This window comes from Mirounga angustirostris, unplaced genomic scaffold, assembly GCF_029215605.1.
Source record: "Mirounga angustirostris isolate CCGP_5_RB_7025 unplaced genomic scaffold, mMirAng1.0.hap1 SCAF_16, whole genome shotgun sequence".
In the NCBI taxonomy this organism is placed as follows: domain Eukaryota; kingdom Metazoa; phylum Chordata; class Mammalia; order Carnivora; family Phocidae; genus Mirounga; species Mirounga angustirostris.
Genome location: NW_026991724.1, coordinates 1,010,169 through 1,037,599, shown reverse-complemented (window position 1 = coordinate 1,037,599; position 27,431 = coordinate 1,010,169). Strand labels below are relative to the sequence as shown.

The 27,431-nt window shown below is 63.3% G+C and overlaps 1 protein-coding gene across 3 annotated transcripts in view; it reads right to left on the bottom strand.

The window, feature by feature from the left end:
- The window catches only part of PIEZO1 (piezo type mechanosensitive ion channel component 1 (Er blood group)), a 55,510-nt gene extending 32,907 nt beyond the window's left edge, over positions 1-22,603 (bottom strand). For all 3 annotated transcript variants that reach the window (XM_064580962.1, XM_064580963.1, XM_064580964.1), the window contains exon 1: positions 22,224-22,603. In XM_064580962.1, coding sequence (XP_064437032.1) covers positions 22,224-22,284 — 61 coding nt within the window. In that variant the 5' untranslated portion in view covers positions 22,285-22,603. The remainder of the gene's footprint in view (positions 1-22,223) is intronic.
- Between the last annotated feature and the right edge of the window lie 4,828 nt (positions 22,604-27,431).

Below are 27,431 nucleotides of genomic sequence, written 5' to 3'. Positions count from 1 at the left end.
TGAGGCTGGGACGGGGAAGGTGACGGTAGCGTCTCAGTTTAGGAAGACAGAAAGTTTGAGGATGTGTGGTGGGGTCGGTTGAACAATACTGAGAAAGCACGTAATGGCACTGAACTGCACACTTAAACATGGTTAAAATAGGGCGCCTGGGTGGCTCGGTAGTTGAAGCGTCTGCCTTCAGCTCAGGTCGTGATCCCGGGGTCCTGGGATCGAGCCCCGCATCGGGCTCTCTACCCCGCGGGGAGCCTGCTTCTCCCTCTCCCTCTGCCCCTCCCTCTGTTCGTGCTCTCTCCCCCAAATAAATAAAATCTTAAAAAATGGTTAAGATAATCAATTTTATGTTCTGTGTCTTTCTTTCTTCTTTTTTTTTAAAATTTCATTTTTAAGTGCTCTCTACACCCAAAGTGGGGCGTGAACTCACAACCCCGAGATCAAGAGTCACATGCTTGGGGCGCCTGGCTGACTCAGTGGGAAGAGCATGCGACTCTTGATCTCAGGGTCTTGAGTTCAGGTCCCACATCGGGTGTAGAGATTACTTAAGAATAAATAAATAAAATTAAAATAAAAAAGAGTTGCATGTCCCACCGACGGAGCCAGCCAGGAGCCTCTACATTCTGGGTCTTTTACCAAAATAAACAAATAAACAACCATCTCCTGAGTTCAGGGAGGGATGTCAGAAACTCGAATCCAAGGGGCAGGGGGTGGCCCGGGCCCCGTCTGCTGTTGGTGGAGCCCGAGGTGTGTGGCCCCCACCCTCTCCACACCCCAGGCTGAGCAGGACAGACAGAATCTCTCAGAAGCTTATCTGCCCAAAGCAGGAAGTCGGAGATGAAGAGTCGGGGAGAGCAGGGTCAGAGGGCTGCAGCCTTCCTTCCGCTCATGCACCCAACACACAACGACCTGGCCAGCTCCGCAGACGGGGACACAGCAGGAATGGGAGGGAGGGGCCGTGTGTGCCGCGGAGGTGGGGTCTCCAGCTCTCCGAAGCACCCCGGGATGTTTGGGGGGCAGCACAGCAGCTCGCACGGGGACGGCCCCAACTCCTCTTCTGCCATCAGCCCAGCCAGGAGGCTGGGCACCAGGCAGGCGGGTGGCGCCCGGACAGCCCTGGACGCCGGCCCAGGGGACGTGAGCGGGGAACCGAGGCCCACTGGCTCGCAGCCCCGGCAGGGCAGCAGCGGGGCCGGGGGAAGGGGCGCGGGTCCCCTGCATCAGGGACTGGGGACGGGGCCAGGGGGCAGAGGAACCTGGCCGCCAGAGCCCCTGCTCAGGATGCCCATCTGTCCAGATGCGGAGGGGGAGGGTCTCTGAGGGGCCCGGCTTCCGGGCGGTACAGCCAGGACTTGGGTCTGGGGCTCGTGGGACCCGCCGTGCAGCCATGGAGGCTGCCAGGCTGGGTGCCTGCGCCTGTAAGAGGGGACATTTCCTCTGGCCTTGAAGACCAGCTAAGACTGGGGGAAGGCCGGAGGAGGGGCTGCTCAGCCCCAGGCTAAAGCAGAGAAGGAAGAACTCAGTCGGAGGGGACCGGGGGCCCTGCCCGGCAGCTACCACCTCCCACCAGAGCTGCCCCAGCTGGCCTGTGACCTCATGGGGGAAATATGCCTTTTCCTGAGCCAGGAACAATAGGTTGGGGGCGGGGGGAGAGAGCCCTGCTGGGCAGGAAAGGGCTCCCTCCTGCCAGGCCCCCTCACCCAGAGCACATGCTTAACCCTTTACAGACCCTTGCACAGCCCCCAGAGCCCGGAAGGCCCACCCAGCAAGCAGCCCACCAGACCCTTGTCCTGTGGATGGCGGAACTGCGGTCTGGACATGGGACACACTGACCCCGGGTCCCGGCCAGTGCCAGGTCAGGAACGGGAGACAGAGGGCCAGCAAGCGTGTGGGACCCCACGGCCCCAGGCCCCGGGAGACACCAGAGACCCCGCTCAGCACACAGTTCCTGGGACATGTCCCCTGAGGCTGGCCTGTGTGTCAGGTGGGCCCAGACTGTCCCCACCCCATCCCTCCTGTGGGAGCCTGAGCTCTGAGCCTCAGTTTCCCCATCTACAAAGCAGGATGAACAAGGCATGCAGGAAGGGCTATGGGGGGTGATGGGCGGGCACTTCACAGGCCGGCAGGGTCCCCAGTGACCGGGGTGGGTGTCTCCAGGCCCACCTGCAGGGAGGCTCCAGGACACACACATGGCTGCGGAGCACAATGCCACGTTGCCCGCGGGACGCACAGGCCGGCGCCACACACGGAGCAGAGGCGGGACCCCAGCAGCTCACGGGGACTCCGGCTGACGTGGGGCAGAGGCTCTGACGTCACGCTGCAGCCCCTATCAGCATGAGAAGCTGGAAGGACAGTGTCCCTGGGAGAGGCCAGAGTCTGAAATTGGGTGGTTCTGTCCCCGCTCTGCCTGCTCCCTCAGCTGGTGACGGGGACCCCGAAGGCACGGGGACCACGGCACCTAGCATGGGGCAGGAGAGGGCGACTGTGGGCCCGGGCCTCGGGCACCCCGAACACCACACCCACACCACTGCCCGCCGTCCACGCACAGAAGGATTCCTCTTGTGTTAAACAGAAACAGAAACAGGATTCGTGCCCCTAAGTGTACAAGAAGTTCCAGAAGGGTCTCTCCCCAGCCACTGTCACCGTCCACCTGTGCACAAGGGTCCCTGCCTCTGTCTGTAAGGCCCCCTCTCCCGGCAGGAGAACGTCCTCATGTGTCCTGGACTTGTTCACAAGTGAACTGGCCCCACAGATGGAAAACTGGGAGGAACGCAGCACAGCAGGGCTCAGACGCGTGGCCCGGGCTGTCCTTCCACACGGGGCCTGCGGGGCGGGAGTCACCCGAGTCCCCAGGGCAACGGCAGGCCTAGACTCGGCCTCTCCTGACCCGGGTGGGCACCTTTCAGGCCTGCCTTCTGCTGCCAGCCGGGCAAAGCCCTGGGGTGGCCAGGTGGGGCCCAGGGACCGGAGGTCAGAGTCCCAGGTGACAGCTGCCAGGGTGGGGTGGGGTCCTGCCCCGAGCCCGCCCACTGTGTCTCCCGGGAGTGTGCTCACTCTGCCTTACTTGGCCTGGAGGAGAAACCCATAAACACTCTCCTGCTAGCTTCTGCGGGGTGGGGGGGACAGATGTGGCAGAGGGGCCTGTCCCTTGCCCTCCGCCGGACGGCCCTTCTGCCCCCACAGCACTCGGGCGGCCACACCGGCCATGCTTCCCCAGTGGGACATAAACACTGACCCCAGACCCTGATCCAGAGGGGAGAAAGGGTTGGATCTATCCCACCTTTCTGGAAGAGGAAGACTGGGAGGTTGGCCTGGGCCACGGGAGGGAGATGCCCAGCCCCAGCATCCCCTGCCTTCTGGGGACAAGGACCGCGGTCACAGAAGGCGAGCGCAGCAGCAAGATGGGGCGCGGCGGGGTGGAGCTGGGCTGGCAGGCAGGCAGGAGCAGACGGTAGAGGGTGGCAAGGGGGCCGCGCCCACCACACCGGCAGCCAGAGCAAGGCCCGTGGGCCCTCCGGACACCAGGCGCCTTGCCACGCTCCACTCCCGTAGGCCACCCCTGCTCGGCACCCCGGGAAGCGCTTTCCAGCGCGCACCCCACAGGACACCGCCCCACCTGCCACACCCTACCCGGAGAGCCAACCCCGGGAAGGGGACTGCCCCTCTATCCCCCAAGCAAGTCCAGCACTGGCCACGCGCCAGCCTTGGTGGCTTCCTGCCTATAACACGCCAGTTCTGGGGGGGGGGGGGGATGCAAGGCTTGGCCGCAGGGAGAGAGCGCACCAGCGACGTGGGAGGAACGGCCCAGAAGCCCTTCACAGTCATAGAGCTCTAGAACTCAGACACTGGCCTGGAGTCAGCAAAGGATGCAGCCAGAGAACCCGCACGCCCCGTGGGGTGGGGGGCCGGGACACAGGGGGTCCCCGGCAGCCAATGCCAAGGACGCTGTGTTACCCACTTGGATCCCAGCCGAGAGCCCCGGGCCCCGCGCTGCTGGCCGAGGGTTTAATGAGCACGGGGCCCAGACGCTTGGTTTCATGACTCACCTGACTTCCCAGGGCCGGGCGCAGCCAGCCAGGTCCCCTCCCCATACCGCCAGCCCCGTGAAGCCACGGTGAGTGCCTAGGCCCAAGGAGGGGACTGGTGGCCACTGTGGGTCACGGACAGAGGAACCCCACAAGAGGGACCAGGCGCCCGTGGACGTCCGCCACAGACCTCCCACTCGGTCCTCAGGGGTCCGGGAGCCCCTGACCGCTTACAGCCCGGCCGCCCTTCCAGCCACACCCGGTCCCAGACGGCTTCCGAGAGGTGAGGAGGGCAGGGGCAGAGGGACGGTGCTGTTCTCTTGTCAGCAGGGGTGGGGGTGTGACCCACTGGGGGTCCAGGGATCCGGGAACTCAACGGATGGCATGAGGCCCACACCGCGCAGGACGGGCGCCTTGAAGCAGGGCGGTGGGTGAGGAGCGCAGGCAGGCTGACCTCCGGGGCCATTTGCAGACCTTCCAACCCCTAAGTGTCCTAAGTGGAAGCACCTCCGGGATCCCCCATGGCAGGCGCCGTCCTCTCTGCTGGCCAGGCAGAGGCCAGTGAGCACGAGAGGGCGCTGTGTGTCCGGGGCTCTTGCCCGTGACTTTGCTCAGACAGCCCACGGCTGCGAACACCCAGCCGGCCGCCAAGCCCGCTCCCAGTCACCAGCACCTCCCTCCGCATTAGACCCGGGCAGCCGCCCCCTGGGACCAGGACCCGCTGGGCTTCCCGGGGAAGCAACGGGGACCAGGGCTGTCGCGTGTGTCGCGAGCTGGCCCCCGGAAGGGTCCACACCCGGCCGCCCGGCCCACATGGGCAGCCCTCGGAGACACTGCGCAGAGGACCAGGCCGGGCTCCAGGCTCGGGTGGGGCCCGCATTCCGCGGGGAGGGCCCTCCCAGGCTCTGACCTGCTGCAGCCCCAGGTAAACAAGTGGGGGGCGGAGTGCCCAGGAAGGGAGTTTCTGGACCGGGCCCCACATGGCGCCCCCACCCACGTCTGCGAGGACACGGTTTGGCAACACCCCCCACCTCGGGCCACCTAGAGCTCAGGGCCCGGCCGAGGAAGGGGCCACAGTGAGCGGGGGAGCTCACACCATGATGTCCCCAAGGCCAGCAACCTGCAAAGGAACCCCCTAGCCTGTTGGGGGGCTAGAACCCTCTGGGTCTTGACCTGGGTCAGACCTGTCCAGGCTCTCACCAGATCACGGCTCTCCTGAGTCCCTGCCACGGAGACTTCCCAGGGACAGGCCGACCTCCTTCAACCACAAGGAAAGGGGTTCCCGGCAGAGCTGCACCCACAGAGAGTGACGGGCAGACCAGGTCGGCCAGGGGCCTTATGTGCCCGTGTGGAGACCTGGCCCTCGTGGCCGTCCCCTGGACGACAACTCACGGCCCACAGGTCAGGTCACAGGACAGAGTCAGCTCCAGACTGGCAGACCCCCCCCCCCCCCCCCCGCCATGCAGGGCCCCGGGCAGAGTCAGGACACAGCCAGAGACGGGGGCGGGCAGCAGCTCAGGCCGGGTCCAGGTGACAGCTGGAGCCCCAGGTGAGGATGCAGGTGTGCCCCGTGCCCCATGCTCAGTGGGTGGCGACATCCTCCCGGGGTGAGACACCCCCATCCATGGAAGACAGCAGCTGGAGGTGTGGGGGTGCCGGGCTGGCCGGGGGCCACGGCTCCTCTGTGACCCTCTGCCACGTCATCTAGAAAGTGGGGGTAGCAGCTGTGGCCCTGCCCTCCCAGGAGATGGACACGTATGGCGGGTCAGCTCCGAGGTGGGGCTTCAGAAGAGGGGCGCCTGGGGGGCTCAGATCACGATCTCGGGGTCGTGGGATCGAGCCCCAAGTCAGGCTCCCTGCTCAGCGCAGGGTCTGCTTGTCCCTCTCCCTGCCCCTGCCCCCCACTCGCGCACCCTCTCTCTCAAAAATACAAATACAAATTAAATGAATAAATAGAACTGAAGCAGGTGTCACCCAGGGCTGCTGCCGGCTCTCTGAGAGCGAGCAGCAAGGCTGGGGGTCTCAGAGAAGCCCTCACGCCCTCGGGCTGACCCGAGAGCCCAGCGGCCTTGAGAGCAGACGGGATGGCAGAAGCTCTGGGTGAACAAAGATGCTGCAGCACCACCCCCGACCCCGAATTCCAGGCTAATTGACAGGACTGACGTCTCCCTCCAGAGGTGCCCCAATGGCACCTGAAGGGATGGTGTCCCGGCGCCACACCACACGGGCACTCTCCTGAGCCAGACACAGGCCTCTCCGCCTGAGCCGTGCACGCCGTCCCCGCACACGCAGGCCACCCAGCCCCTCACACAGGGACGGAACCCCCGCCCGGCACTGGGGGGGCGCGCTCCTCCCCCTCGACAGCGGCCCCACCGGCAGCCACCGGGGCCCCGGGCTGAGCACCAGCAGCCGGGGCAGCGAGTCAGAACGAGGGTCCACACACGGCCCAGCCCGTCGCGCGTGAGGCTCAGGCTGCGCCCAGGGACGTGAAGAGGGGCGCGAGGGCCGGGGCACTGCCTCAAGGTGCACGGTCTCCCGGGGGCAATGGCGGACAACTGAGGAGCACAGAAAGAAACGGGACGGGAAGGAACCAGTCAGTGGAAACAAGCCCGCGGGAGCCAGCAGGACAGACTCACGGAAGCCCTTCCCTTGCGGACAGATGGGAGCTGGGCCCAGAGATCCCGCAGAGGATGGTCCAGTGCAAAGGCCCTGGGGCAGAAATGCTCTCAGGAGACCAGGGAAGGCAACATGCCACCCAGGCTCTGAGTCTCAGCCACAGGAGACTGGGTCCTCCCGGCCCCTCCAGCCAGCCGGCTGTTCTCCTGTCATGTTCTTCACTGTGCCAAAATTGAGCATACCCCATCGTGTCCAGCCGTGGTCCTTAAAGTGGGATCCCAGGTCAGGCCACCAGCATCACTGGGAATTTGTAGCAGCATAGATGCTCCAACTCTCCGGGGACGTGCCCTACAGACTCAGAACCCACACTCCAGAAGATTCCCTCGAGACATGAAGGGCGCAACATGTCCTTTTTCCAACTCAGAAGGAGCAAGCAACACCAATGTTCATTTCAACCTACTGGCCATACCTGTCTTTTGGTTTTTTCGTTTTGCGGTGAAAAGATTTATTTATTTTAGAGAGTGTGCGCCAGCGTGAATGAGGGGAGAGGCAGAGAAGAGAGAAGCAGACTTCCTGCAGAGCGTGGAGCCCCTCGCAGGGCTCCATCCCATGACCCCAAGGTCATGACCTGAGCTGGAAATAGAGTCCCTCGTCTAACTGACTTAGCCCCCCAGGCGCTCCCATATCCATCTTTTGATGCATGCTTCCACCCTGACAGTGTGACCCCGGGACCTCCCCTTCAAGGACAACGACCTGTTCCCGGACATGGGGGGGGTCCCCTTATCCTTTGGCCTCAGGCTGCCTTCCTGCAAACGCCTTCTCCTAACCCCAGGACCAGGACGGAGACCGCGTCCACTCTGAGGGTCACCACGGCAGCCTGGCTTTCCAGCAGCTTCTGGGCTGCTTAACACCTTCCAGTGGCCCCCCCTCGGGGCCGGGGCTGCCCTTCCAAACCGTGGGGGTCCACCGCGGGCTGACCAGGTGACCACATCTTCCCAGCTCTAGGCCTGGGGCTCAGGTTTGGGGTGCTGACTCAGAGCCTCACCCTGTGACTCAGCCAGCCCACAGCACCCCGAGTCACAGCCTGTCCAGTCCAGCTCGTGCAAACGGCTCTCTGGGGGCCCTTCCCGGCAGGACGGAGGAATGCCACCTGGCCACCTCCTACTGGCAGGCTGGGGTGGGGTCACTGGCCAGGGGGGGGAGGGGGACGCAGGCCCTGGGAGCCCTGCCCTGCCCTCTCCAGGGCTGAGGGAAGGTGGGGGGCGGGGCACTGGAGGTTGGGGACGGTGGCTGTCCTCCTCTGTGTCCTTCAGCGGGAGACCAGAGTCAGGTCCTGGCTCCACATTCCCCATTCTGGGCCTTGGTTTCCCTCTTAGTGAAATGGGACAACAGGCACTGGCCCCATGACCACCGTTCTCCCCAGCAGACACCCCGCCCCCAGCACAGACCCTGTCCCCAGAAGGCACCCCATGAAGGCGTGCCGAGCCCCTCGCAGAACCAATGTGAGGACCAGGCGACAGCTCACACTGGGGGGGGGAGGGGGGGCAGGCGTGGCCGTGGCGAGCCTGAGGGGTCAACTCCATTCTGCATGGGGCAGGAGGTCAGGGGACGTGTCAGAGAGCCCGGGGGTGTGTCCTGTGCTAAGCCAGGCCAGACGTTTGTAACGGGCCCTGGGGCTGGGTGTGGTGGCTTATGCGTCTACCTGGGGAAGCTGCCTGGCGTTGAAATCAGTTGACTGTCAGCAAATAGATGACCCTCCATGAGCCAACCGAGTGAGAGCCGTCAGAGCGGAGGGGAGGCCCCAGGGAAAGAAGGAATTCTCCGGGGCTGGCCTGTGGAATGTGGACTCAGGATTGCAACATACCCATCCCTGCCTGAATTCGCAGCCTGCTGGGGGCCCCAGAGCCCTGAGAACCAGCTCCTGCCATAACCGTCCCTCTCCCTCCCACGTGTAGGTACGTGTGTGCGAACACGCTTCTTGGGGAGGACATCCGATCTATCCCTGTCCTGCCGGGCCTGCTGCTCTGACGGACCCACCTGGTGCCATGTCCCACACCACAAACACCAGGCCGGCCCGCTGTCTCTGCGGTCCAGGCCCAGGCGGCTGAGGCTCAGGAGGATGGGGCGGGGGGGAGGGGGGGGGCACGTGTTCTCTGGAAAATCAACGAGCTCACGAAATGACCAACGGAAAAACCAACACTGTCCACTCCTAACAACCAGCCTGGCCTCACCCCCAGGAAACCAGCCCCTGCAGCAGGGACCCAGCCCACCCTGCCCTGAGCATCCAGGCCCCGTCCCCCGTGTGTGACATGTCCCGACCAGCCCACCAAACACCCACTTCCCCCTTCTCTCCGTTCTGAGGTTTGGATGCAGAGAAGCACAGAGAGCACTAAACACGGGCTTCCGTGCCCCAGGCCCACGCGCGCTCTGCTGCCGCGGTTTTATAAGGGAGCTAGTGCTGAGTATGCTGCCCTCGGTCCCTCTCCCTCCTCTCGGAGAAACACTCTTGGATTTCGGGATATCCTCACAGAAAGAGCCACTTCTGAGCTCCGGAATTCCATCCGGGGTCACTTCCACGAGGGCATTCCGGGCCTGCAGCTGTGGTCTGTCTGGGAAGGAACAAAGAGAGCCTCACAGCAGGCTGGCCACGGGGCCAGGCCCTGCAAGCCCATCGCAGCCAAGCCGGCATTCCTGAGAGACCAGAAGCCCGAGGCCCTAGCTGGCCACTGAGGGGGGGACAGAGGCCGGGCAGCCCTGCCCTGCTGCTTCCCAAGGCGGGAAGCCCGAGCCTGCAGAGGGGAGGGGAGGGGAAGCCCCCCCCTCATATCTCAGATCCCCGCCAAGCGCCAAGCACTGTGGCCGAGCCACACTCTTAACACAAGGCTTGGTGGAGGGAGGCCCTGCCGCGGCCGGCCCGTGGACAGGAAGTCACAGACCAAGGCCGCTGGGCCAGCGAGTGACAGTGCCCAGGCCGGACCAGCCCCTCCCGGCTGAGCCGCGGGGCAGCTCGCGCCCCGCCCCAAGGCATGCGCCACCGGTGTGCCCCCTGCCCAGCTCCCCACCGCCTCCTGAGTCCAACAGACCCTCCGGACCAAGGTCTGCAGAGCGGGACCGGAGCCTGGAGCTCTGTGCGGTCGCCGGGCAGGGCCGAGGCCACAGGCAGCATGGCTCCCGGGGACGCAGCCCACGCCCCGGACGCGAGGAGACCGAGGGCGCAGCCCCCACGGCCTGGGGGAGACGGCGGGCGGGGACCGGGCTGGCCCAGCCCAAGCTATACGTTCGGTTCCTGGAAAAAGAGGGACACGCTGCCGGCTCACCCACCGCATCCTGTTTTTATGGAAACTAATCTAATTCCCAGCCACACAGCAAGCAGCAGACGCCCAAGGGGGTCCTGAGAGGCCCCGGAGAAGGGGCGCCTGGGAGGCAGGAGGGCTCACTCGGTCTGGCGTGCTGGAGACAGCTGCCCTCGGCCAGACCCACTTCCGAGGGTCAGAGCCCCCGTCCCAGGGGAGGCCTGGGGATGATGGGCCCTTCCTGGCAGGGAGGAACTGGCCGGCTCGTGTCCGCCCCTAACCTAAGCGGGACCCTGCTCCAGGATGGTGGTCCGGGGGTAGCTGTCACCCTTCACGGGCAGGTCAGCAAGTGTCACAGCTACCACAGCCTTCGAGGACCTGCCCCTGACCTGGCGGCCTCGGGCCGGGGCTTGAGAGTCAGACCAGCATGGCCGGAAGCCCAGCTCTAAGTCCGCACGTGGTACGATGGGGGCGGCAGCCCCACCCACCCACCTCGGAGGCCGCTGAGGGCCACGGATACCACGGATACCAGTCCAGATTCGTGAACAGGAAGCGTGCTTGCTGACACCCCTGGGCCTGTGCTCCCACCTGACAGTGACCGCAGGCCTGGGACACTCGGCCAGCTGTCCAACGCCCGACCACTCCTCCAGGCCCCTCCTGCTCCTAAGGTCAGGGCTGAGCCTGGGCCCCTGCAGGCTCTGGGTGGCAAGATGGGGGAGGTCTCCAGGGCATCGGGCCAGCCCTGCCCCAGGCCTCTGTGTCCCGTGAGTCCCCACTAACACGCAGAAGGGCCGTGGGGCTCAAGAGCATCTCCTTCAGCAGCTGCAGCCGACAGCGAGAGACCACGGAGCACCGGAGTGGGAGGTCCCGGGAAGCCTGGGGTGGGGGCCTGGCAGGCCTGCAGAAACCTCTCCGTGCCTCCCCCGTGGTGTCCTTCCCACCTAGGGAGGCCCCCGAGGCCATGGACATCCCCACCCACGAGCAGACAAGATGTCTGGTGGTGGGGGTCCCTCCCCTCCCCACCCACTGTGCTGGCCACACGCACACAATTCCATCCTCGAAGCCCGGGTCTGGTTGGGCCCTGCGACAGCCGGACAGGCACCTGCCATGGGCACAGCCTGTCCCCAGTCCCCACCGAACCATGCCCTGGCCCCCGGTGCCCTGCTGTCAGCCCCAAACCCCACTCCTGACCAGCCACAGGGCCCCAGAGCCAACGTCCAGTCACTGTCCTCCCCAGCTGTGGGACTTGGAACTCGCTTATCCTCTTCGAGCTGATTCTTCGGCTGGTACCTCGGAGGAGGACACATGAGGATGGCGGGGGACTCGGGGGCGGGGGCCTGCATTCCAGCCACACGGGGCGCTGCTGTCTCCGTCCTCTGAACCCCCTCTGGACCAACTCTGAACCCCATCCTGAGCGCAGGGAGCGGTCTTGAGAGGCCAAGCCCTCTGCCCTGGAGCTTCCCAGCCGAGCCGGTAATGGTCCCCCCAGTATACGGGGCCAGGCGTCCTCCTTCTGGGAGGGTCAGCGGGGGCGCCCACCACCCCAAGCAAGGGCTCTATGTGCGGACAGACACATGCCTGCCCCGACCACCCCCTCCCTCCCTGGGCCACATGCACCCCGGGCTGGGAAGAACCCTCCAGCCACCAGCCCACAACGTCAGCCACATGTCCTTGCTACTGTCCCGTGGGAGCGCCCAACAGCCCGTGACTCAGCCAGACACAGCAGGTTCCATTGTCCCCGCCCAGGGGGGCCTGAAGCTGGGCATCTGCACCCCACCAGCCGCCACCTGGGCTCTGGGACTTCACCAGGCTGCCCCAGGTTCCTCCCCGGTGAGAGCACGGACATGCTTGGAGGGCCCCGGTGGACGGCTCCCTAATTAGAGCACTCTGACGCGGCGCGGCCCTCCCACCGCGGGACCGTGGGACGGGGTGAGTCACAGGATCCTCGGCGAACGCGCAGCCTGAGGCCGTGAGGGCTCATGGGAGGCAGCACCCTGCTTGCCAATCAGGTCAACTTCACAGGGTTCCCTCGGCCCACGCCACCCGGCGGGTCACCCCGAGGGCCATGAGGCCAAGCAGGGCAGGTGCTCAGCTCGCAACTGGGGCACAGGGAGGCCCCCGGGTGGAGGGGCAGCTGCTGGTGCTGAGCGCCCGGCTGGCAGGCTCAGTGCCCCCGGAGCCATGCCCCACGGCCCGCCTGCCGCACGTCAGGCAGGTATGTCCCACTTCCAAAGGCAGGGCGTTTGCGGCTCAGAGGCTGTGTCACTCGTCCTAGGGCACCCAGCAGCAGAGCCAGACTGGGAGCCAGGGCCGACGGGACCTGCGTGGACGGGCTCCCACATGTGGCCTCACAAACCGTGGGCCTGAGGACTCTGGCAGCCCGGCAGGTGCACAGCTGTACCCGGGAGACCCCGGGGACAATGTTCAGGGCCGGGCAGAAGTCAGCTGAGGCGCCCCCCTCCACCTGCACACACAGTGGGGCCACAGAGCAGGGCCACGGCAGGACATGGGTCCACAGAAGTGCCAGGAACCACGGCAGACACGCTGCTGCCCTGGGGCCATCCTGGTGGGAGGCTTCACTCCCCACAAGGCCACCAGCGTGACCAAACCTCCACTGCCAAGACCTGTGGTCCACACCTTGAGGCTCCAGGGCTGACATCCACACCCGTGGTCAGAACCGGGAAGAGCGGGCAGGAATCCCGACCCTAGCACGGCTGCCGGTGAGGAAGCTGGGGACATGTCCCATGGCCCGGCGTCCCCGACAGCCGCATGGGCTCCTGCAGCCCGGCCGCCGGCCGGCGCCCCACTGACAACAGCCGACAAGGAAACTGGCCTCCAGTTACAGTAACCACTGGACAGACTGCGGGCCCTGTGTCCCTGGGAGCCGTGCACGGACCTCGAGGCCCCTGCGGTCCCAGGGCCCCCGCGGCCACCTCCTTCTCTGAGGGATGACCCAGCAGCTCCCCCACGTCCTCAAGTCACCCTGAGCAAAGGCAGGAGCTCCTGAGGCCACCCAATGGGACCCACTTGCTCCTGGCCGGCCCCCTCGGCCGCACTGCTCTCCCCACAGGGCCACAGCCCCGCCACGTGCCACCAACAGCCCCTGCAGACACAAAGCGGGGCACAGTGGTTCCTGGCCCCTCAGGATGCCTGGAGCGTCTCAGGCTCTGGAACGTGGTGCAACCCATCCAGTCCATAGCTTGTCAGGCTTCCTCTGGAGGCAGCAATCACTCCTCCCTCTGCCTGAGGGCCAGGGACTCCTCGATGGAGATGAGCCCTCAGAGGAGTGTGTCCCCCTCTGGCCCTTGTACGTGACTCAGCTTCCAATCCTTGTCCCTTGCTCTTCACACAGGGAGCCTGGGGGAACAGACAGAGGGGACAACGAGCCCTCTGACCGTGGAGGACGGGGAACCACGGGCCATGAGCTTTGCACACTCAGTTCAGGGGCAACGGAGGAGATGGGGAGGGAGAAGAGGGGCCTCCCTCCAAGGACAGGAATGGCTGGGCAGGGGGCCTGGTAAGCGGAGTGCAGGCTCCCTTCTCCAGGTGCCACCACAAGCATGAGCCTGGCCTCACTCGGGGAGGACTGAGGGCGGCCCCCACGCCCAGGGTGTCTCCACCTGCAATCTCAGAGGGCAGGACTGATGGGTGGGTGCTACGTCTGCAGGAGAGGGGGGCCTGGCATCCTCCCCGTTTCCTCAGGCACAGGACACAGGGACAGGGGACCCACGGCTCACCACCCACCCCCAGTGTCCAGGATCCCGCGTGGAACCACCTCCAGGCCAGACAACGCTCCCAACGCTTTGCTTCCATGCTGGCTAGAATCTCTCTTGGGAGGTCACTCTCACCCATTGCCAGGATGAGGACAGTGAAGCAGGAGTGACCTTGCCAAGGTCAGAGCAACAAGCACAATGCCCGCTGCCCACGGGTCCCCCAAGCACCGTCCCTGGATCACCACACCCACCCGCAAGGGCCCCCACATCCCTCCGCACTGCCAAGCCCCTGCTCCTGACCTTCCGAGATTAGGGCCCATCCTGGCCACCTCCCCCTGGGCTGGCAAGGTGCGCCCGCTGATAAGGTCTGGGACATGGTTTCAGGCAAGACAGGAAGTGTCACCACATGGGGCTCGGGAGCCAGTGGGTGGGTGTGACCCCCGGCACCCGAAGCATCAGAGCACAGGCTCAAATGGCGCCCCTCTGACAGGTCTCCAGAGCCTCTGCTCATGCAGCCCCGTCCACCCGCAGGACTCTGCTGGGCCAGGAGGCAGAAGAGGAGGCAGGAGATGGGGCTGTCCTGGGCGAGGACCACAGCTCACCAGCCAGGCAGGTGCCGAGAGCGCTAGGAGCTCGCGGGGGCAGGGCGGGGGGAGGGGGGCTGGGGGGTGGAACGGGGCGCGCCGGGCGCAGCGTCCGCAGGCCCTGAGGCTGCCCTGTCCTGGACTCCAAGCTGTGACTCCAGGGCCGTTATCCTGAGGGGGGAGCCCGGGGTGCTCGCTGCGAGCCGGGAGGGACCACAGGGGACGCCTGCACGGTCGCTTTAAGCATCACTTTCCAGGGAGGCCGGGCTGCCCCGAGTCCCAGTCACGTCTGCAGCCCCAGGGACTTCGGATTATGAACGCCGGCTCTCAGACGCCGTTAAGAAAAGCATACGAGGGGCGCCTGGGTGGCTCAGATGGTTAAGCGTCTGCCTTCGGCTCAGGTCATGATCCCGGGGTCCTGGGATCGAGTCCTGCATCGGGCTCCCTGCTCCTTGGGAGCCTGCTTCTCTCTCTCTCTCTCTCTCTCTCTCTCTCTGTCTCTTATGAATAAATAAATAAAATCTTTAAAAAAAAAAAAAAGAAAAGCATACGAGGGTCGCCTGGGTGGCTCAGTCATTGAGCGTCTGCCTTCGGCTCAGGTCATGGTCTCAGTGTCCTGGGATCGAGCCCCGCATCGGGCTCCCTGCTCCACGGGAAGCCTGCTTCTCCCCCTCCCACTGCTTGTGTTCCCTCTCTCGCTCTCTCTCTGTCAAATAAATAAATAAAGTCTTTAAAAAATAAAAAAGAAAAGCACACGAATCGGCAAAGCCAGGGGCAGGAAAACGTGTAGCAGGTGCAACTGTCGAAGAGCTTAGAATCTAGACTCAAAAAGAATGCCCACAAGTCAAAAATAAGAAGACCTGCAACCCAACGTTTTTAAGCAGGTAACTTTTAAAGACACATCACAAGAGGAGATGCTGAAGGTGACGAGCATCACCTGGTGTCAGGGTGGTACAGACCGAAGCCACGGGAGACACTTCGCACCCACGGACTGGCTGCCGTGGGAGCCCCACGCGAGAGTGTCAGCACGAGCGTGCGCGGCCAAACCCAGGAACACGACAGAGGTTGGGGGGGGGGGCACCAAGTCGGAGACTCAGTGCAGGCGTTTGTGCCCAAGTGGCCCGTCGCTGGAGGGGTGGCCGGAGCGAGGTCTGGAGGCCACGGGGGCCAGCTCAGGAGGGGCTGGGCAGCTGCTGCCCCGGGGCATCTGCACTCGGGAACTGCGCCTAGACTGAAATCACGAGGGCGCACGGACGACCCTGCGGGAGGAGCCCAGCACCTCAGCACGGTGACCTCAGGGGCGACCTGCTCCTCTGGGGGACCACGTGGGAGCACCCCCAGCCAGGGGACACAGACCCGCCCCAGCACAGAGCTGGGTCCCAGGCCGCCGCACGCACGAAAGGAAAAGCAGAGACCAGCTAAGTGGGGCACTGGAATGGCCTGTTTCCTTTCCCCTTAGAAGCTCCCTTTCGGGGCGCCTGGGTGGCTCCGGCAGTGAAGCCTCTGACTCTTGGTTTCAGCTCCGTCGGGATCTCAGGGTCCTGGGATGGGGCTCCGCGCTCAGCGGGGAGTCTGCTGGAGCTTCTTCTCCCCCCTGCGGAGTGCTTGCACTTGGCTAGCACGCGCGCTCTGTCTCTGTCTCTCTGTCTCAAATAAACAAGTAAATCTTTAAAAAAAAAAGGCTCCCTTTCACGCTGTTACGGTCATGTGTTTAGAGGGTGTTTCAACCACGAGGAGAAATGAGACGCGTGAGCGAGGAGGACGGGGCTGGGGAAATGTCTGCACAAGGCAAGAGGCTGACAGTCACAGGCCCCGCTGGGTCCGGCGGACAACAGATCAAGACCCGGGCCGCAGAGGCGGCTCCTCGGGGGGCCACCTGCTCAGGGACCCCCCATCTGGCCTCTGGTTGCTCCCGCAGGCCCGAGGAATCTGTCTGTTTTCTGAGCTGGGGAGGGACGAGCGAGCTCCCACCTGGGCACCGCAGGGCCGGGCTGGCCGGGCAGGGAGCACCCTGAGGGACGTGCCCCTCACCCAGCCGCGGCTCCCAGCGTGGGGCGGCTCCTCCCCACCAGGAGGCCCTGGTCCCTCTGCAGAGCCAGCTGGCTCGAGGGCCAGTTCGGCCGCCCTTCGCTGGCAAAGGAAACCACAGGAGGTGGCTGAGGCGGCCGGTCCCTCCTTAGCTGGAGCCCGAGGAAGGAGAAGTGGCCCCGGCTATATATACTTACAGAGAAAAACAGCGTGCACATCGAGCCTGGTAAACAGCTGCCCGTTACGGGGAACCTAAAAATACTCTCTATAATTATGTTATTAAAACACACCAGAAAAATTGACCCACCCCACTCCACAAAGTCCGCACGACACGGCTGCAGGGAAGCAGGCCATGCACGTCGGCCTGAGGGTGCCCTGGCGTCACCCAGGAGCCGGTCGGGCCGGGACCGCGGCCCCAGCGTGCAGGGCAGCTCTCTTGTCCCCGAGTGGGTGGCTTCCCCCCAGGGCCGAGGGTAGCCGCCTGCTCTCAGCCTCATGGGCTCATGGACATGACGGGAAGCTCCTCTGCTTCCATCCTCGAGACGGGCTCACCCGGGAGGACAGCACTGGTGTGACTCCAGAGACCCGGAAGCCACCCAAATGCCCGCAAGCGGCGGCCACAGTAACTGACGGACAGCAGGGGACACGGCCCCCCAGGGCACATTTGTTCCACACACTGCCCCGAGCGAGCCCTCCTTCCAAAGCACCTGGGGGAGATAGGCTCGGAGAGCTAGGGAGGGAACGTTGCCTTATCTGATGGCGAGGTCACCGTCCCACGGAAAGTACTCATATTTGACTTGTGTAATTAAAAGTAAACAGAGTATCAAAACGGAAAGCCTCCACCACAACTGTCCACTCAGCCCCTTCCAGCCCTCCTCCTGCCCCCACCCCCACCTCCCACCAGCCACCATCAAGGGATTAGAGCCTAGAAAAGACGCACCCCCCACAGCACCCCCAACCACCGGGCCACGGCTCAGCTCCTTCCAGACAGGGGCCCCTCCCCAGCCTGGCCGCAACCTCCCCCCTCGCCAAGGGCTCGGCACCCCGCCCCACACCCAGCCAGGACTTTGTTCTCTATGGAGCTACTGGGGGATGCCGCCCTGCACGAGATATCTGGGGACTCCGTTTCATATGGTGTCGTTTGCTGTACTGTTTCCCTCCCATCTGTGCTTAGCCCAGTGCTGCGTGAACAAACCCAACAAGGCACTTACAGACCAACACACCGGGAGCTGGGAGCACCCCAGATGACCCTTTACAGCCAAGGAAAGCACGGCCTGGTTAGAAACGGAGAAGAATGAGCCCCGGCCCCCCACATCCACCACCATTAGCCCCCAAACAGAACTTAGGTTCCTGCCTCCTGCCCAGAGCTCGGTCCCATGAGACCTGCATGAGGGAATGCCTGAATGCATGTGGGAAACGCTCCGGATTCTGTGCAGGTGGGCATAGTGCACGGTGGCAGGGGCCAGCCTGCCCTGGACACAGCACCCTCCCCGGGAACGGTCCGTGGACAGCAGGGCAGCCCCAGAGGTGAGCGGCCCCTTCCACTCAGCTCCCCCGACGCCCGGCCGGGCTGCTGACAGCCAGCACTCAGGCCTGGCGTGCTGCACCTCTGGGAAAGCGCTCTGGGGCTCCTGGCCCACGAGGACTGTGTGTGGGAGGACGGGCCACCGCCGGCTCCCATCCGGAGCCCTAGACACCACTGAGATCAGAGACCTGGGAGCCGCCTTCCAACTTTTATTAACTCGTTTACAGGTGAGGAAGGTGGAGCCCAGAGAGTGGTGAGGGCCTGGCAAGTTCGAAGCAGACACAGGTGCGTCCAGCAAAGTCAGCTACGCTTCCCAGAGACCTGCCCCCCCACGCCCCCCACGCCCCCCACGGGGAGAATCACACCACCACGTGGGGTGCTCACGTGCTCCATGACGATAAACGCTTCATCCCCAGCTTCCTCACATCCTACCTGTGTGATCTCAGGTGAGTAAATCACCTTCCCCAACCCCTCGGTTCCTCATCAAGATAACAAGCTCAACTCAGAGCAGTTCAAAGGTCAGGATCAGGACAGAGCTCAGGTGTAGAGCAGGTGGTCCTGCCCGGCCCCACGCTGAGCGGGCCGGGGCTGCCAGCCACACTGCCCCCCACCCCAGGAAAGCAGGAGGCAGACTTTCTGCAGAGACCTACTGCACTGCAGATGTGTGCTGCCTTATTGTTTCTGAAACACTTGAAGTCTTTGACCACGAGGAAGTGCAAATGTGCTTTGGGAACCAGAAGGAGAAAGAGCTACGTTAAAAAAAAAAAATCTACACAGGAGCGCCTGGGTGGCTCAGTCAGTTGCACGGATGCATGTCTGCCTCTGGATTTGGGATCTCGGGGTCCTGGGATGGAGCCTGCCCCCGCCCCCCCGGGCTCTGAGCTCAGCGGGGCGTCTGTCCCTCTGCCCCTCCTCCTGCTTGCGCTCGCTCTCTTTCAATTAGATAAATCTTAAAAAAAAAAAAGAATCTACATAAACAATGTCTACATACTTCTAAAATAGGTAACACAATAAAGACCAGCATTTTCTTGAATTCTAAGGCAAAGGGGATTTCTGAGGGCCAGAGTGGTCAAGAATGGCTTCCCGTGGCAAGTGGTGGCAGACCTAGGGGCATCCACCGCCCTCTCGTGGGCTGGCCCCATCTCAGGACCCCACCACAGAAGGCGGTCCCCTGTGGCGGCGCTCAGAGCCGCTGGGGCCCAACAAGGTGGCGTCTAGAAGGCCGCCCCTTCTTTCTCTTCATCTTCCAGCAACAAGAGCACATTTAGTGCTCTGTCAGAACAGGAGACACCGCCCAGGAAGCAGCCCTCGGGGCCGAGATCTGAGCCCGGGGACTCCTCCCACCCCCAGAGAAGACACTTCCTCTGCAGGACCCTTCCTGGCCAGCGTGGGGCTCTCCACGTCCTGCGGCCGGTGGGGTGACCACGGGCGATCCGCCGTCAGCTCCTGGGCCGAGCCCGCCCCTTCCCCCCCACGCACTCACGTGCACGCACACACCTGGGGGCCCGTCCACCAGCCTCCTCCGGCCTGCTGACTCACTCCACGTCCCGGTGCCCACCCCCAGCTCCGCGGCCACGCAGTTCTGGGTGCTCTCCTTCCTAGTGGCACCTGCAAAGCCTGGCCTGTGACTGCGACAATCCCAGGCTCCATGCTGGCTCACTGCAAATCGGTCCTCCCGCTGCCTTCCTGCCTGATCACAAGGGTGTGGAGATAGTAATGATGAAAAGGAAGTGTCCCCATTCTGAACAGCAGGACTGCTCAGGGACTTTGCTACAGGTGACGCCCCAGGCTGCGGTGGGAGGCCGGCAGGGAGAAGTCATGTTGCCACACCACACAGGTTTCCCGTAGTCGGTGACGGTTACCACGCTCTGCCCACCTGCCTTTCAGACCAGGGCGTTAGCTTCTGGGGGCCCCCTGTTAGGTCAAGAGTCAGGAGGCGTGGCCTAGTCTATGGGAATCACAAAATGTCCTGCCCGGACATCTCCCTAGAAGCTTCCAGCTCGGGGTCCTCAGCCCCCAGGGCTCGGGGACAACGGGGAGCCACGTGAGGCACTGTCCCCGCTGGGGAGCCGGGGAGTCCCCGCCACGGTGCACAGGCAGGCAGGCTGTTCGGGGAGTGGCGTGGGGTAATGGAGGGGCACTCCAGGATGACTCAAGCCTTCACCACGGCCTCTGCCTGAGCCGGCCCAGGGCACACATGACTAATAGCCAAACGCCTTCTCCAGTATCCACACACTTGCTTCCAAAACACTGCGGAACTACCCATTTCTAGCCAAAGCCTATCACGGAATGAGGAGGCGCCCAGAGAGGGGCAGAGCCAATGGCTCCTGCCGAGCGGCTGCGCAGGACCATCAGCGGGACAGCAGGAGGGTCCCCGGGGAGCTGCCCATGCCCAGGCCGGGAGAGACAGCCTCAGAGTCTCAGGTATCACGGCAGGGCTCTCAGTCGGTTCCACACCACCCTCTCCCAGAGCTTAAGAAAAAGCACCAAAGCCAAGCCCTGCACCCAGACACAGAATCAGCGCGGGGCACGGCCTGGGCGTCGGAGTGTTTGAAAAACAGACTTTATTTGCAGGGCCGTTTTGGGTTTATACAAAAACTGCGAAAAGGATATAGTGAATTAGTCATCTGTGGTTGAAAAGCTGCCCAGCTGACTTCGGTAGGGCCCAGGTGGGGCCCCTGCATTAGCACAAGCATCCAGAGAAAGGAGGGCACCCCCGGCCCCCACATGGGCACCAGCTGGGAGCCAGAGAGCCCAGGAGCCCCGACTACTTATCAGGCCCACCAACTCGGGCCCTTCGGCCCATTCTGGCCCGCCACCTGTTTCGGTACAGCCCACAAGCTAGCAATGGATTTTACACGTTTTCATGGTTGGAAAAAATACCAGAAGAGTTCATGATGTGAAAATATTTACTGTCTGGCCCGTGACAGGAAGAGTTTGCCACCCTGCACCAGGAGTCTCCACCACCTGCAGGGGGCGCGTCCTTCAGGAAGGGCCCCTACCTCCACAGGGCCTCCCCGGGCCTCGCGGGTCCCGGTCCGGCAAGGCCAGGCTAAGGAGGCCCAGGTGCACTGCAGGGCAGAGGGAAACCTGCCGTTTGAGAAGCTTACCCGTGCACTCCCCTCCCACCTCCAGCTAGGTCTCGTCTGCTTCTCTCTACGTCTGGCTGTCTAGAGGCAAGAGGAGGAAAGCCAGCCAGCGTGGAGAACGGTCCAGGTGACCCGGCACTCTCCCCTGAGCTGATCCCCGGCGGCCCTGTCCACACAGGGCTGACTCAAACGCTCCTCTCCGACCTCAATGGTTTCCATTGATTCCTGTCCTGAAAATTTCCCCACTTCACCATCTTTCTCTGTCACAAAATCAAAACAGAGTCTGTTTGGGAGCCAAAGTGCAGGCCACTCGGTCTCCCACGCACTCCCGGCCCCCAGGGAAGCCGGCTCCTACCTAGGACAGAAGTTGGCAGAGGCCCACCTGGAGTGACTTAAGAGGCCCTGGAAGGGCTTTCAGAATCAAAACACCCCACCCACCACGGCCTGACAGACTTCCACAATGCGAACCGTTCCGTGTTTCCCTGAACGCATGTAATCAGACTGCTTTCCAGCTCACAGCTGGTAGAGGCAGCCCCACGTGGAGGGGCCGAGGGCAGAGGACAGTGGGAAGGGTGGAAGGCGTTCTTGGGCACTCTGCCCTGGGCACCCAGAGGCAGGAGGGCTGCAGAGGGGGGGCCTCAACAGCACCAAGAGCCCGAGGGGCACTGATGCCCACCGCAAGCAGGGAAGAGTGATGCCAGGGTTGGGGATCCTCAGCTCTAATACCGAGGCCAGAGCCTTCTGGGGGCCGTACCTCCTCCAGCCCAGGGCAGACCCTGTGGAGTAAGCCAGGGAGGAGCCTAAAGTATCTTTCCCAAAGCTCAGGCCTGCCCCAGGCCGCGGGGGTGGGGCCGGGCCGAGCCCGGGGCACCGAGGGACGGATGCACGTTAGTTCTGCTCGGAGGCTCCACGTTAAACAGCTCCAGGCAGGAAGCGCGCCTTCTCCCAGATTGGTCAGGAAGTCATGATGAAAGTCTGCGTTTGGTTTTTTTGGTTTTTTTTTTTTAAACACGAAAGAGAGAAAGAGATTCCTGCCCCCCTCGTCCCCGCTCCAGCCCTTCCCCGCGAGCAAACCAGCCCCTCCGGCGCCCCGACTCCGCCGCGTCCCTGCGCAGGCCCCGGCCGCTCTCCGCGCGCTCGCCGGCCCGGGTGCCACCTCACCCCCACCCGCCGCCGCCCTCCCGGCCCCGCGCTCGGACGGGGCCCCGGCCTCCCAGCTGCGCTCATGCTTCTGGAATGCGGGCGCCGCGGGCCGCGCGTCCCAGGGAGTCTCCTCGCCCGGCGTCCGGGCGGGGAAGCGGGGGGCCGCGGCCCTCGTCCAGCGCAGAGCCCCCTGCGCCCGCGCCCGCGCCCACTCACCGGCCAAGAGCGCGAAGGGCAGCAGCCAGTAGAGCGCCGCGCCGAGCACGTGCCGCTCCATGCCCGGGGGGCCCGCGGGGCCCGCGGGGCGGGCCGGGGGTCGCTCGGCCGCCGCGGCGCTAAGGGGACATGGCGCGCAGGGCGGGTCGTCGCACGTGCCGCGCCCCGCGGCCAGGACCCCCGGCTGGGCCGCGGCGCCCCGAGCGCCTCCGCGGCCGCCGCCGCCTCCTGCCTCGCCCCTTCCTTGTCCTCCGCGTCGGCCCGGGGCCCGCCGAGCCCGCGCCGGTGCCAGCCCTGCCCAGCGGCGGAGCGCAGCGCGCGGCTCTGGGCGGCTCGCGGAGGCCACGCAGGGCCGGACGGCGGCTGGGCGGCGCGCTCCCGCCCCTCCGCCCGCAGGCCCTTATAAGCTCGGCCCCCGCCCGCCCTCCGCGGCGTGCCCGCCTCCGTGCTGCCCCGACGGCCGGCGCGCCCGGTCCGCTGCGCGCCCCCACGCGGCCCGCGCGCCCCGCCGGCCGTCCGCGCCCGGGAGCCCCGTGGGCACGCGCCCCGGGGAGAGCCTGGGAGCGGCCGCTCGCCGTGCGCGCGGGGCGGCCCCGGGCGGGGCGCGCAGGACAGGCTGCCCAGCGCCGGGCTTCCCAGGCGGCACCCCACGCGCCACTGCGCCCCGCGTGGCCGGAGCGACTTTCGCTTTGCTCCCGCACACGTGAGCGTGCAGCGCCCCCTGGGGGCCGTGGGGTGGCGCGGAGCCGCAGGACCGGGACCCCCCACCAGCAGCTTGGCGCTGGTCACTTTGCTGTAGGAGGGCAGGGACAGCCGCCAGAGCACCGCCTGGGCCTCCCGTCCCCGGGGTGGACAAGCCAGGGACTGAGTCCAGGCTGTGCCGTCACCCAGACCCTCAGTTTGGCCTCTGCCACCCTCGACGTGAGCTTGGAAAGGAGAAAGGGGAGGGTCCCCCAGTGTAAGGGCAGAGCCCACATGGGTGTGCTCCTAGGTCCCTAGCGCATCAGTGAAGCTGGTGGGTGTGGCGGGGGCCCAGAGAGCCTGCTGCTAGCACTGACCCGCTCCACACCCACCTACTGATGCCAACGGCAACCCAGGCCCAGACCCTCAGACTGGAAAAGCCAGAAATGCGGAGGCGCCTGGCTGGCAGAGTCGGTCAAGCCTTGGTTTCCGCTCAGGTCATGAGCTCAAGCCGCACCTGGGGCTCTGCGCTCAGCCCCCAGTCTGCCTAAGACCCTCTCTCCCTCTCCCTCTGCCCCTCCCCACTGGTCGCTTGCTCACTGTCAAATAAGTAAATAAATCTTAAAAAAAAAAAAAATAAGGCCAGAAATGTGGACTTTCAGAAGTCTGGTGTTCAATGCAGACCGGTTTTCTTCCCGCCTCTTCTTCTGCTTGCTTGTTCGCACCTTAATTCCCACTGGCGTTGTGTCTGGCCCCGGCCTTTTTCTAGAACCCTTTGAGACTTGTAGCCTTGGGGTTTCTCCCCAAGGCCAGAGCCCCAAGGAGGCTGCGGACATAAGGTCCAGCTGTCTGGGAGTCCCAGGACCCACCTGCAAAAGCTGGTTAGTCCCAGCCTCTAGTGGAGACAGCTGGTGCCACCCTTAAGGGAAGCCAGCATCTGGCCACCTAGGGCCATCCATTGGCAGGGGTTGTGGCCAAGGTCTCTAAGCAGCAGCAACATCAACATGACCAAACCGCTAGCCCACATTGGCGCCCCCAGCGGCTGGCTCTGTGGCCCCAGGAGGCACCCCTCCTCTTGGTGCCTCACAGAGCATCTGTGAGGTGGGGTTGTGGCTCCGAGCAGCAGAGTTGTGAAGATTTCAGAGTAGACTGAGAAGTAAGGACTACGGTCGGTCCCCTCGGTCCCCTCCACAGGCATTCTTCACTGGGCCGTGGACTGAAGCTTGAAGGGCAGATAAAGAGGAAGGCTCCCCCCAGAGCACCAGCAGTGTGAACCGGGCAGAATAAATATGAGCTAGACTGAGGCCTCCCCTCACCCTTTCCTCTGCCTGGCCTGCCCTTGGGGCGATCATGGGGGCAGGTGAGGGGGTCCCCACGCTCAAGACACTGATGTCCACCTGCACAGGCCTTGAAGGAACAGTCTGTAGGTCCACTGGCCACAGTCCCAACCACCCAACTCTCCCTCACCTTCTCAGAGGAGTCCTACGCCAGCATACCGCCTTCTAATGAAGTGTCCACAGTGTCAGAAAACAGACCCCCCCTAAAGCAGAAGGGCAGGGGCGGGCACCCCTAACCTCGGTGAGTCCTGGCTCACCACTGCCCTTCTCTGGGCTCTGCCCGCAAGAGTGAAATAAGAGGACTGAGGTCAATAACCTCTGAGGGAGGGTTCTCCACTCTGACATTAGAGGGGTCTAAGGCATACTTTAAACCAGTGATTTTGAAATCTGCATAGGTAGGAAGACCAGGGTGGGCCCTCCTCCCCCCTCTAGTGCTTCAGTGGGACGAGCTGTCTCCCATATGGGGGGCAAAAGATAACCTTGTTTGTATAAAGAGTTTAAATGCAAAAAAAAAAAAAAAGTTTAAAAACCACTCCTTTATACTAAGTCCTCCAAAGGCTTAGGCTACAGGCTTCAGACCCTTTCCCAAGAGCAGGCTCTGAGGTGTGGGAGCAGGAGGACACGGAGAATGAGGGTAAGGGGAGGGGAGTCCCAGAGCAGGCAGCCCCAAAGCCCCCACGCAGCTTCAGGGACCGGCTCCCAGTGCTCCTCCCTTCCCGTCTGGCTCCCACACAGGGGCTACAAAGAGAAGGGGAAGCCTCAGAACTTGCCCAGCAGGTGTCCTCCCTAAGGAACAGAATGCATGTGTCCCAGAATTATGAGCAGCACAAGATTGGACAGAGCCTTACTTGCCACCTCCAGGAGACATTAAATAAATTACAATGTATCCCGTGGCAGAGTAGCAACTCTGCGTGTATCAGCATGAAACCATCTTTAAGATACAATATTACAGCCGAGAAAGCCCAGGGGTGTAGAGCCCAGGCCTACACTACCCCTGGAGGACACACGAGACAGGAGGCAGAGAGAGGGAGGGAGAGAGGGTAGGGGTGGAGAGACAGACAAGGAGAGGCGGAGAGAGAGAAGGTGAGGGTGGAGAGACAGAGAGCACAGGGGTGAGGCCACATTATCGGGGTGGGAAGGAAACATAATGATCAGTGAAATACTCTTTTGCGCTGTTTAGATTTTTTGCTATATGCATATAGCATCATCTTTCACAAAATAAATTTAAATTGAGGACAGCAGGGACAGATTCTCAGAAAAAGAACTTCCTGAACAGCCCCCTTGCCGGGCAGGGGAGTGGGGAACGTCTCGGCCACACCCACTGTCACCCCGCAGGTGAGGACACCACGGGCCACGGTGGGGGGGGTCCTCTGCCACAGAACCAGCCAGGCTCTGAGTCCAGCCTTCCTGATGTCCCAGCACCCCACAACTCAGAGTGCTACTAAGTTCATTGTTCCTGATGAAATCCGTAATTTCGTCTTGAAAGAGCAAGAACGTCAGTTCCCCGAGGGAGAAAGGAAGGGCCATCACAGGGGGCTTTACCACTCAGGCTGCGCTCTTCCCCAAAGATAATATAGGCGTGGTTTCCTGCCCACACGCAAACATGAATTTCAGGAGGAAACCACCCAAGTGTCCGCGAACTGATGGGCAGATACAATGGAGCACAACCCACAAGGGAAGGTTATCCAGCCATGAGCAGGAGCCAAGGGCCGGCCCACCACCGTGTGTGCCCATGACCCGGGAGCTCACCATCCCAAGCGAAGAAGTCAGACACCGTGATGGCGTTTGCGCAAAACATCCGGGACAGGCTGACTCGTAGGCACGGAAACTAGCCTAGCAGTTCCCGGGAGGGAGGGAGGGAGGGAGGGTATGGGGAGTTATTACTTAACGGGGCCAGAGTTTCTGTTGGGACGAGGAGAAAGTTTGGGAAATTGTGGTGGTTGTGCAACCTCGTGAATGTGCTTGGTCTTGCTGAATCGTACGCTTGCGGGTGAAAGTGCTACGTCTTCTATTGTGGATTTTTAGCCCAGAAACAGCTCACTTAACTCGCGGTGAAGATGATTTCTGAGCAGCCCACCCTGAGTCTTCCTCCCACCCGGGAGTCTCCCCAGAGCCAACCACATTCGCTCTTTCTTCTGAATGTTGTTTTCCTGACAGCTGGCCAAAAACTTGACGAGCTTCTGGGGAGTTATTTTATTTCCCCAAGTACATTCCCACTCAGTTTCCCCTTTCCTGGAAGCAAAGAACAGGACCCGATCCAGCGGAAAGTCAGGGCACACCCCACTCCACAGAGGCCCAGATTCTCCTACAGGCCCTGTCCACCTGCAGCACAGAGCCAGCCTCGTGGAACTGTGCCCTCCGACCCAGCCACCCACCCAGAATTGGCCTGGTGACCCTGCGTCCTTGCTGCCATTCAGCTTTGTCCTTGCTCAGGACGTGAGCGGACCAGAGTCAGCAGCAACACCAGGTTGGATCTGGAACGCACTGCTGGCCTCACAGGCCGGCCGAGTTAGAGCCCACGACGCAGAGATGTGCCCACAGGTGCGTGAGGCCAGGCCCCCTTCACAAACTTCTACCAGGAATCAAGTAGGTCCTGAAACCCACACCTGCAGCTGGTAAACGTCACCTGATGAGTAATCGGCATTTTCCACATGAACCTGATTTTTAGAGCTTTGTCAGCAGTTTCCTTACCCCCATCTCAGCAGTAAAACCGCCTGCAGGTGGACAGGATGATGGGAGGGACTAAGATCGAGCAAGGGGCCGACGGCAATGAGCCTGACCAGTGTCCAGTGTCCCCTGGAGTTGACAGGCCCCCCGGGCAAGCACGGGCGAGAGGCCTCAAGTGACTGATGGCCCTGCCCAGACCTCCGTGGCCTGTCCCAGAACAGCATCTGGTGCCTCTCCAGCTCTGCCTGCCCATGGGAAAGACAACTGTCCCCGGCAGCAGTGGGGACAGGGTGAAGCAGAGGGGGTGGTACAGAGTGGCAGAGACCAAGGCTGCGTCGAAGAGGGCGGGCTGACCTCGGGGAGCAAGTTCCCCCAGTGAAATGGGGTCACTTCCACCATCCAGACGGCTTTTAGGGTGGGAGGAGGGGCTGTGAAAAATGTCTGGCATCAGAACTTGCACAAAGCAGGTGAAAGAAAGAGGAGGGGCGCCTGGGTGGCTCAGTGGGTGAAGCATTTGCCTTTG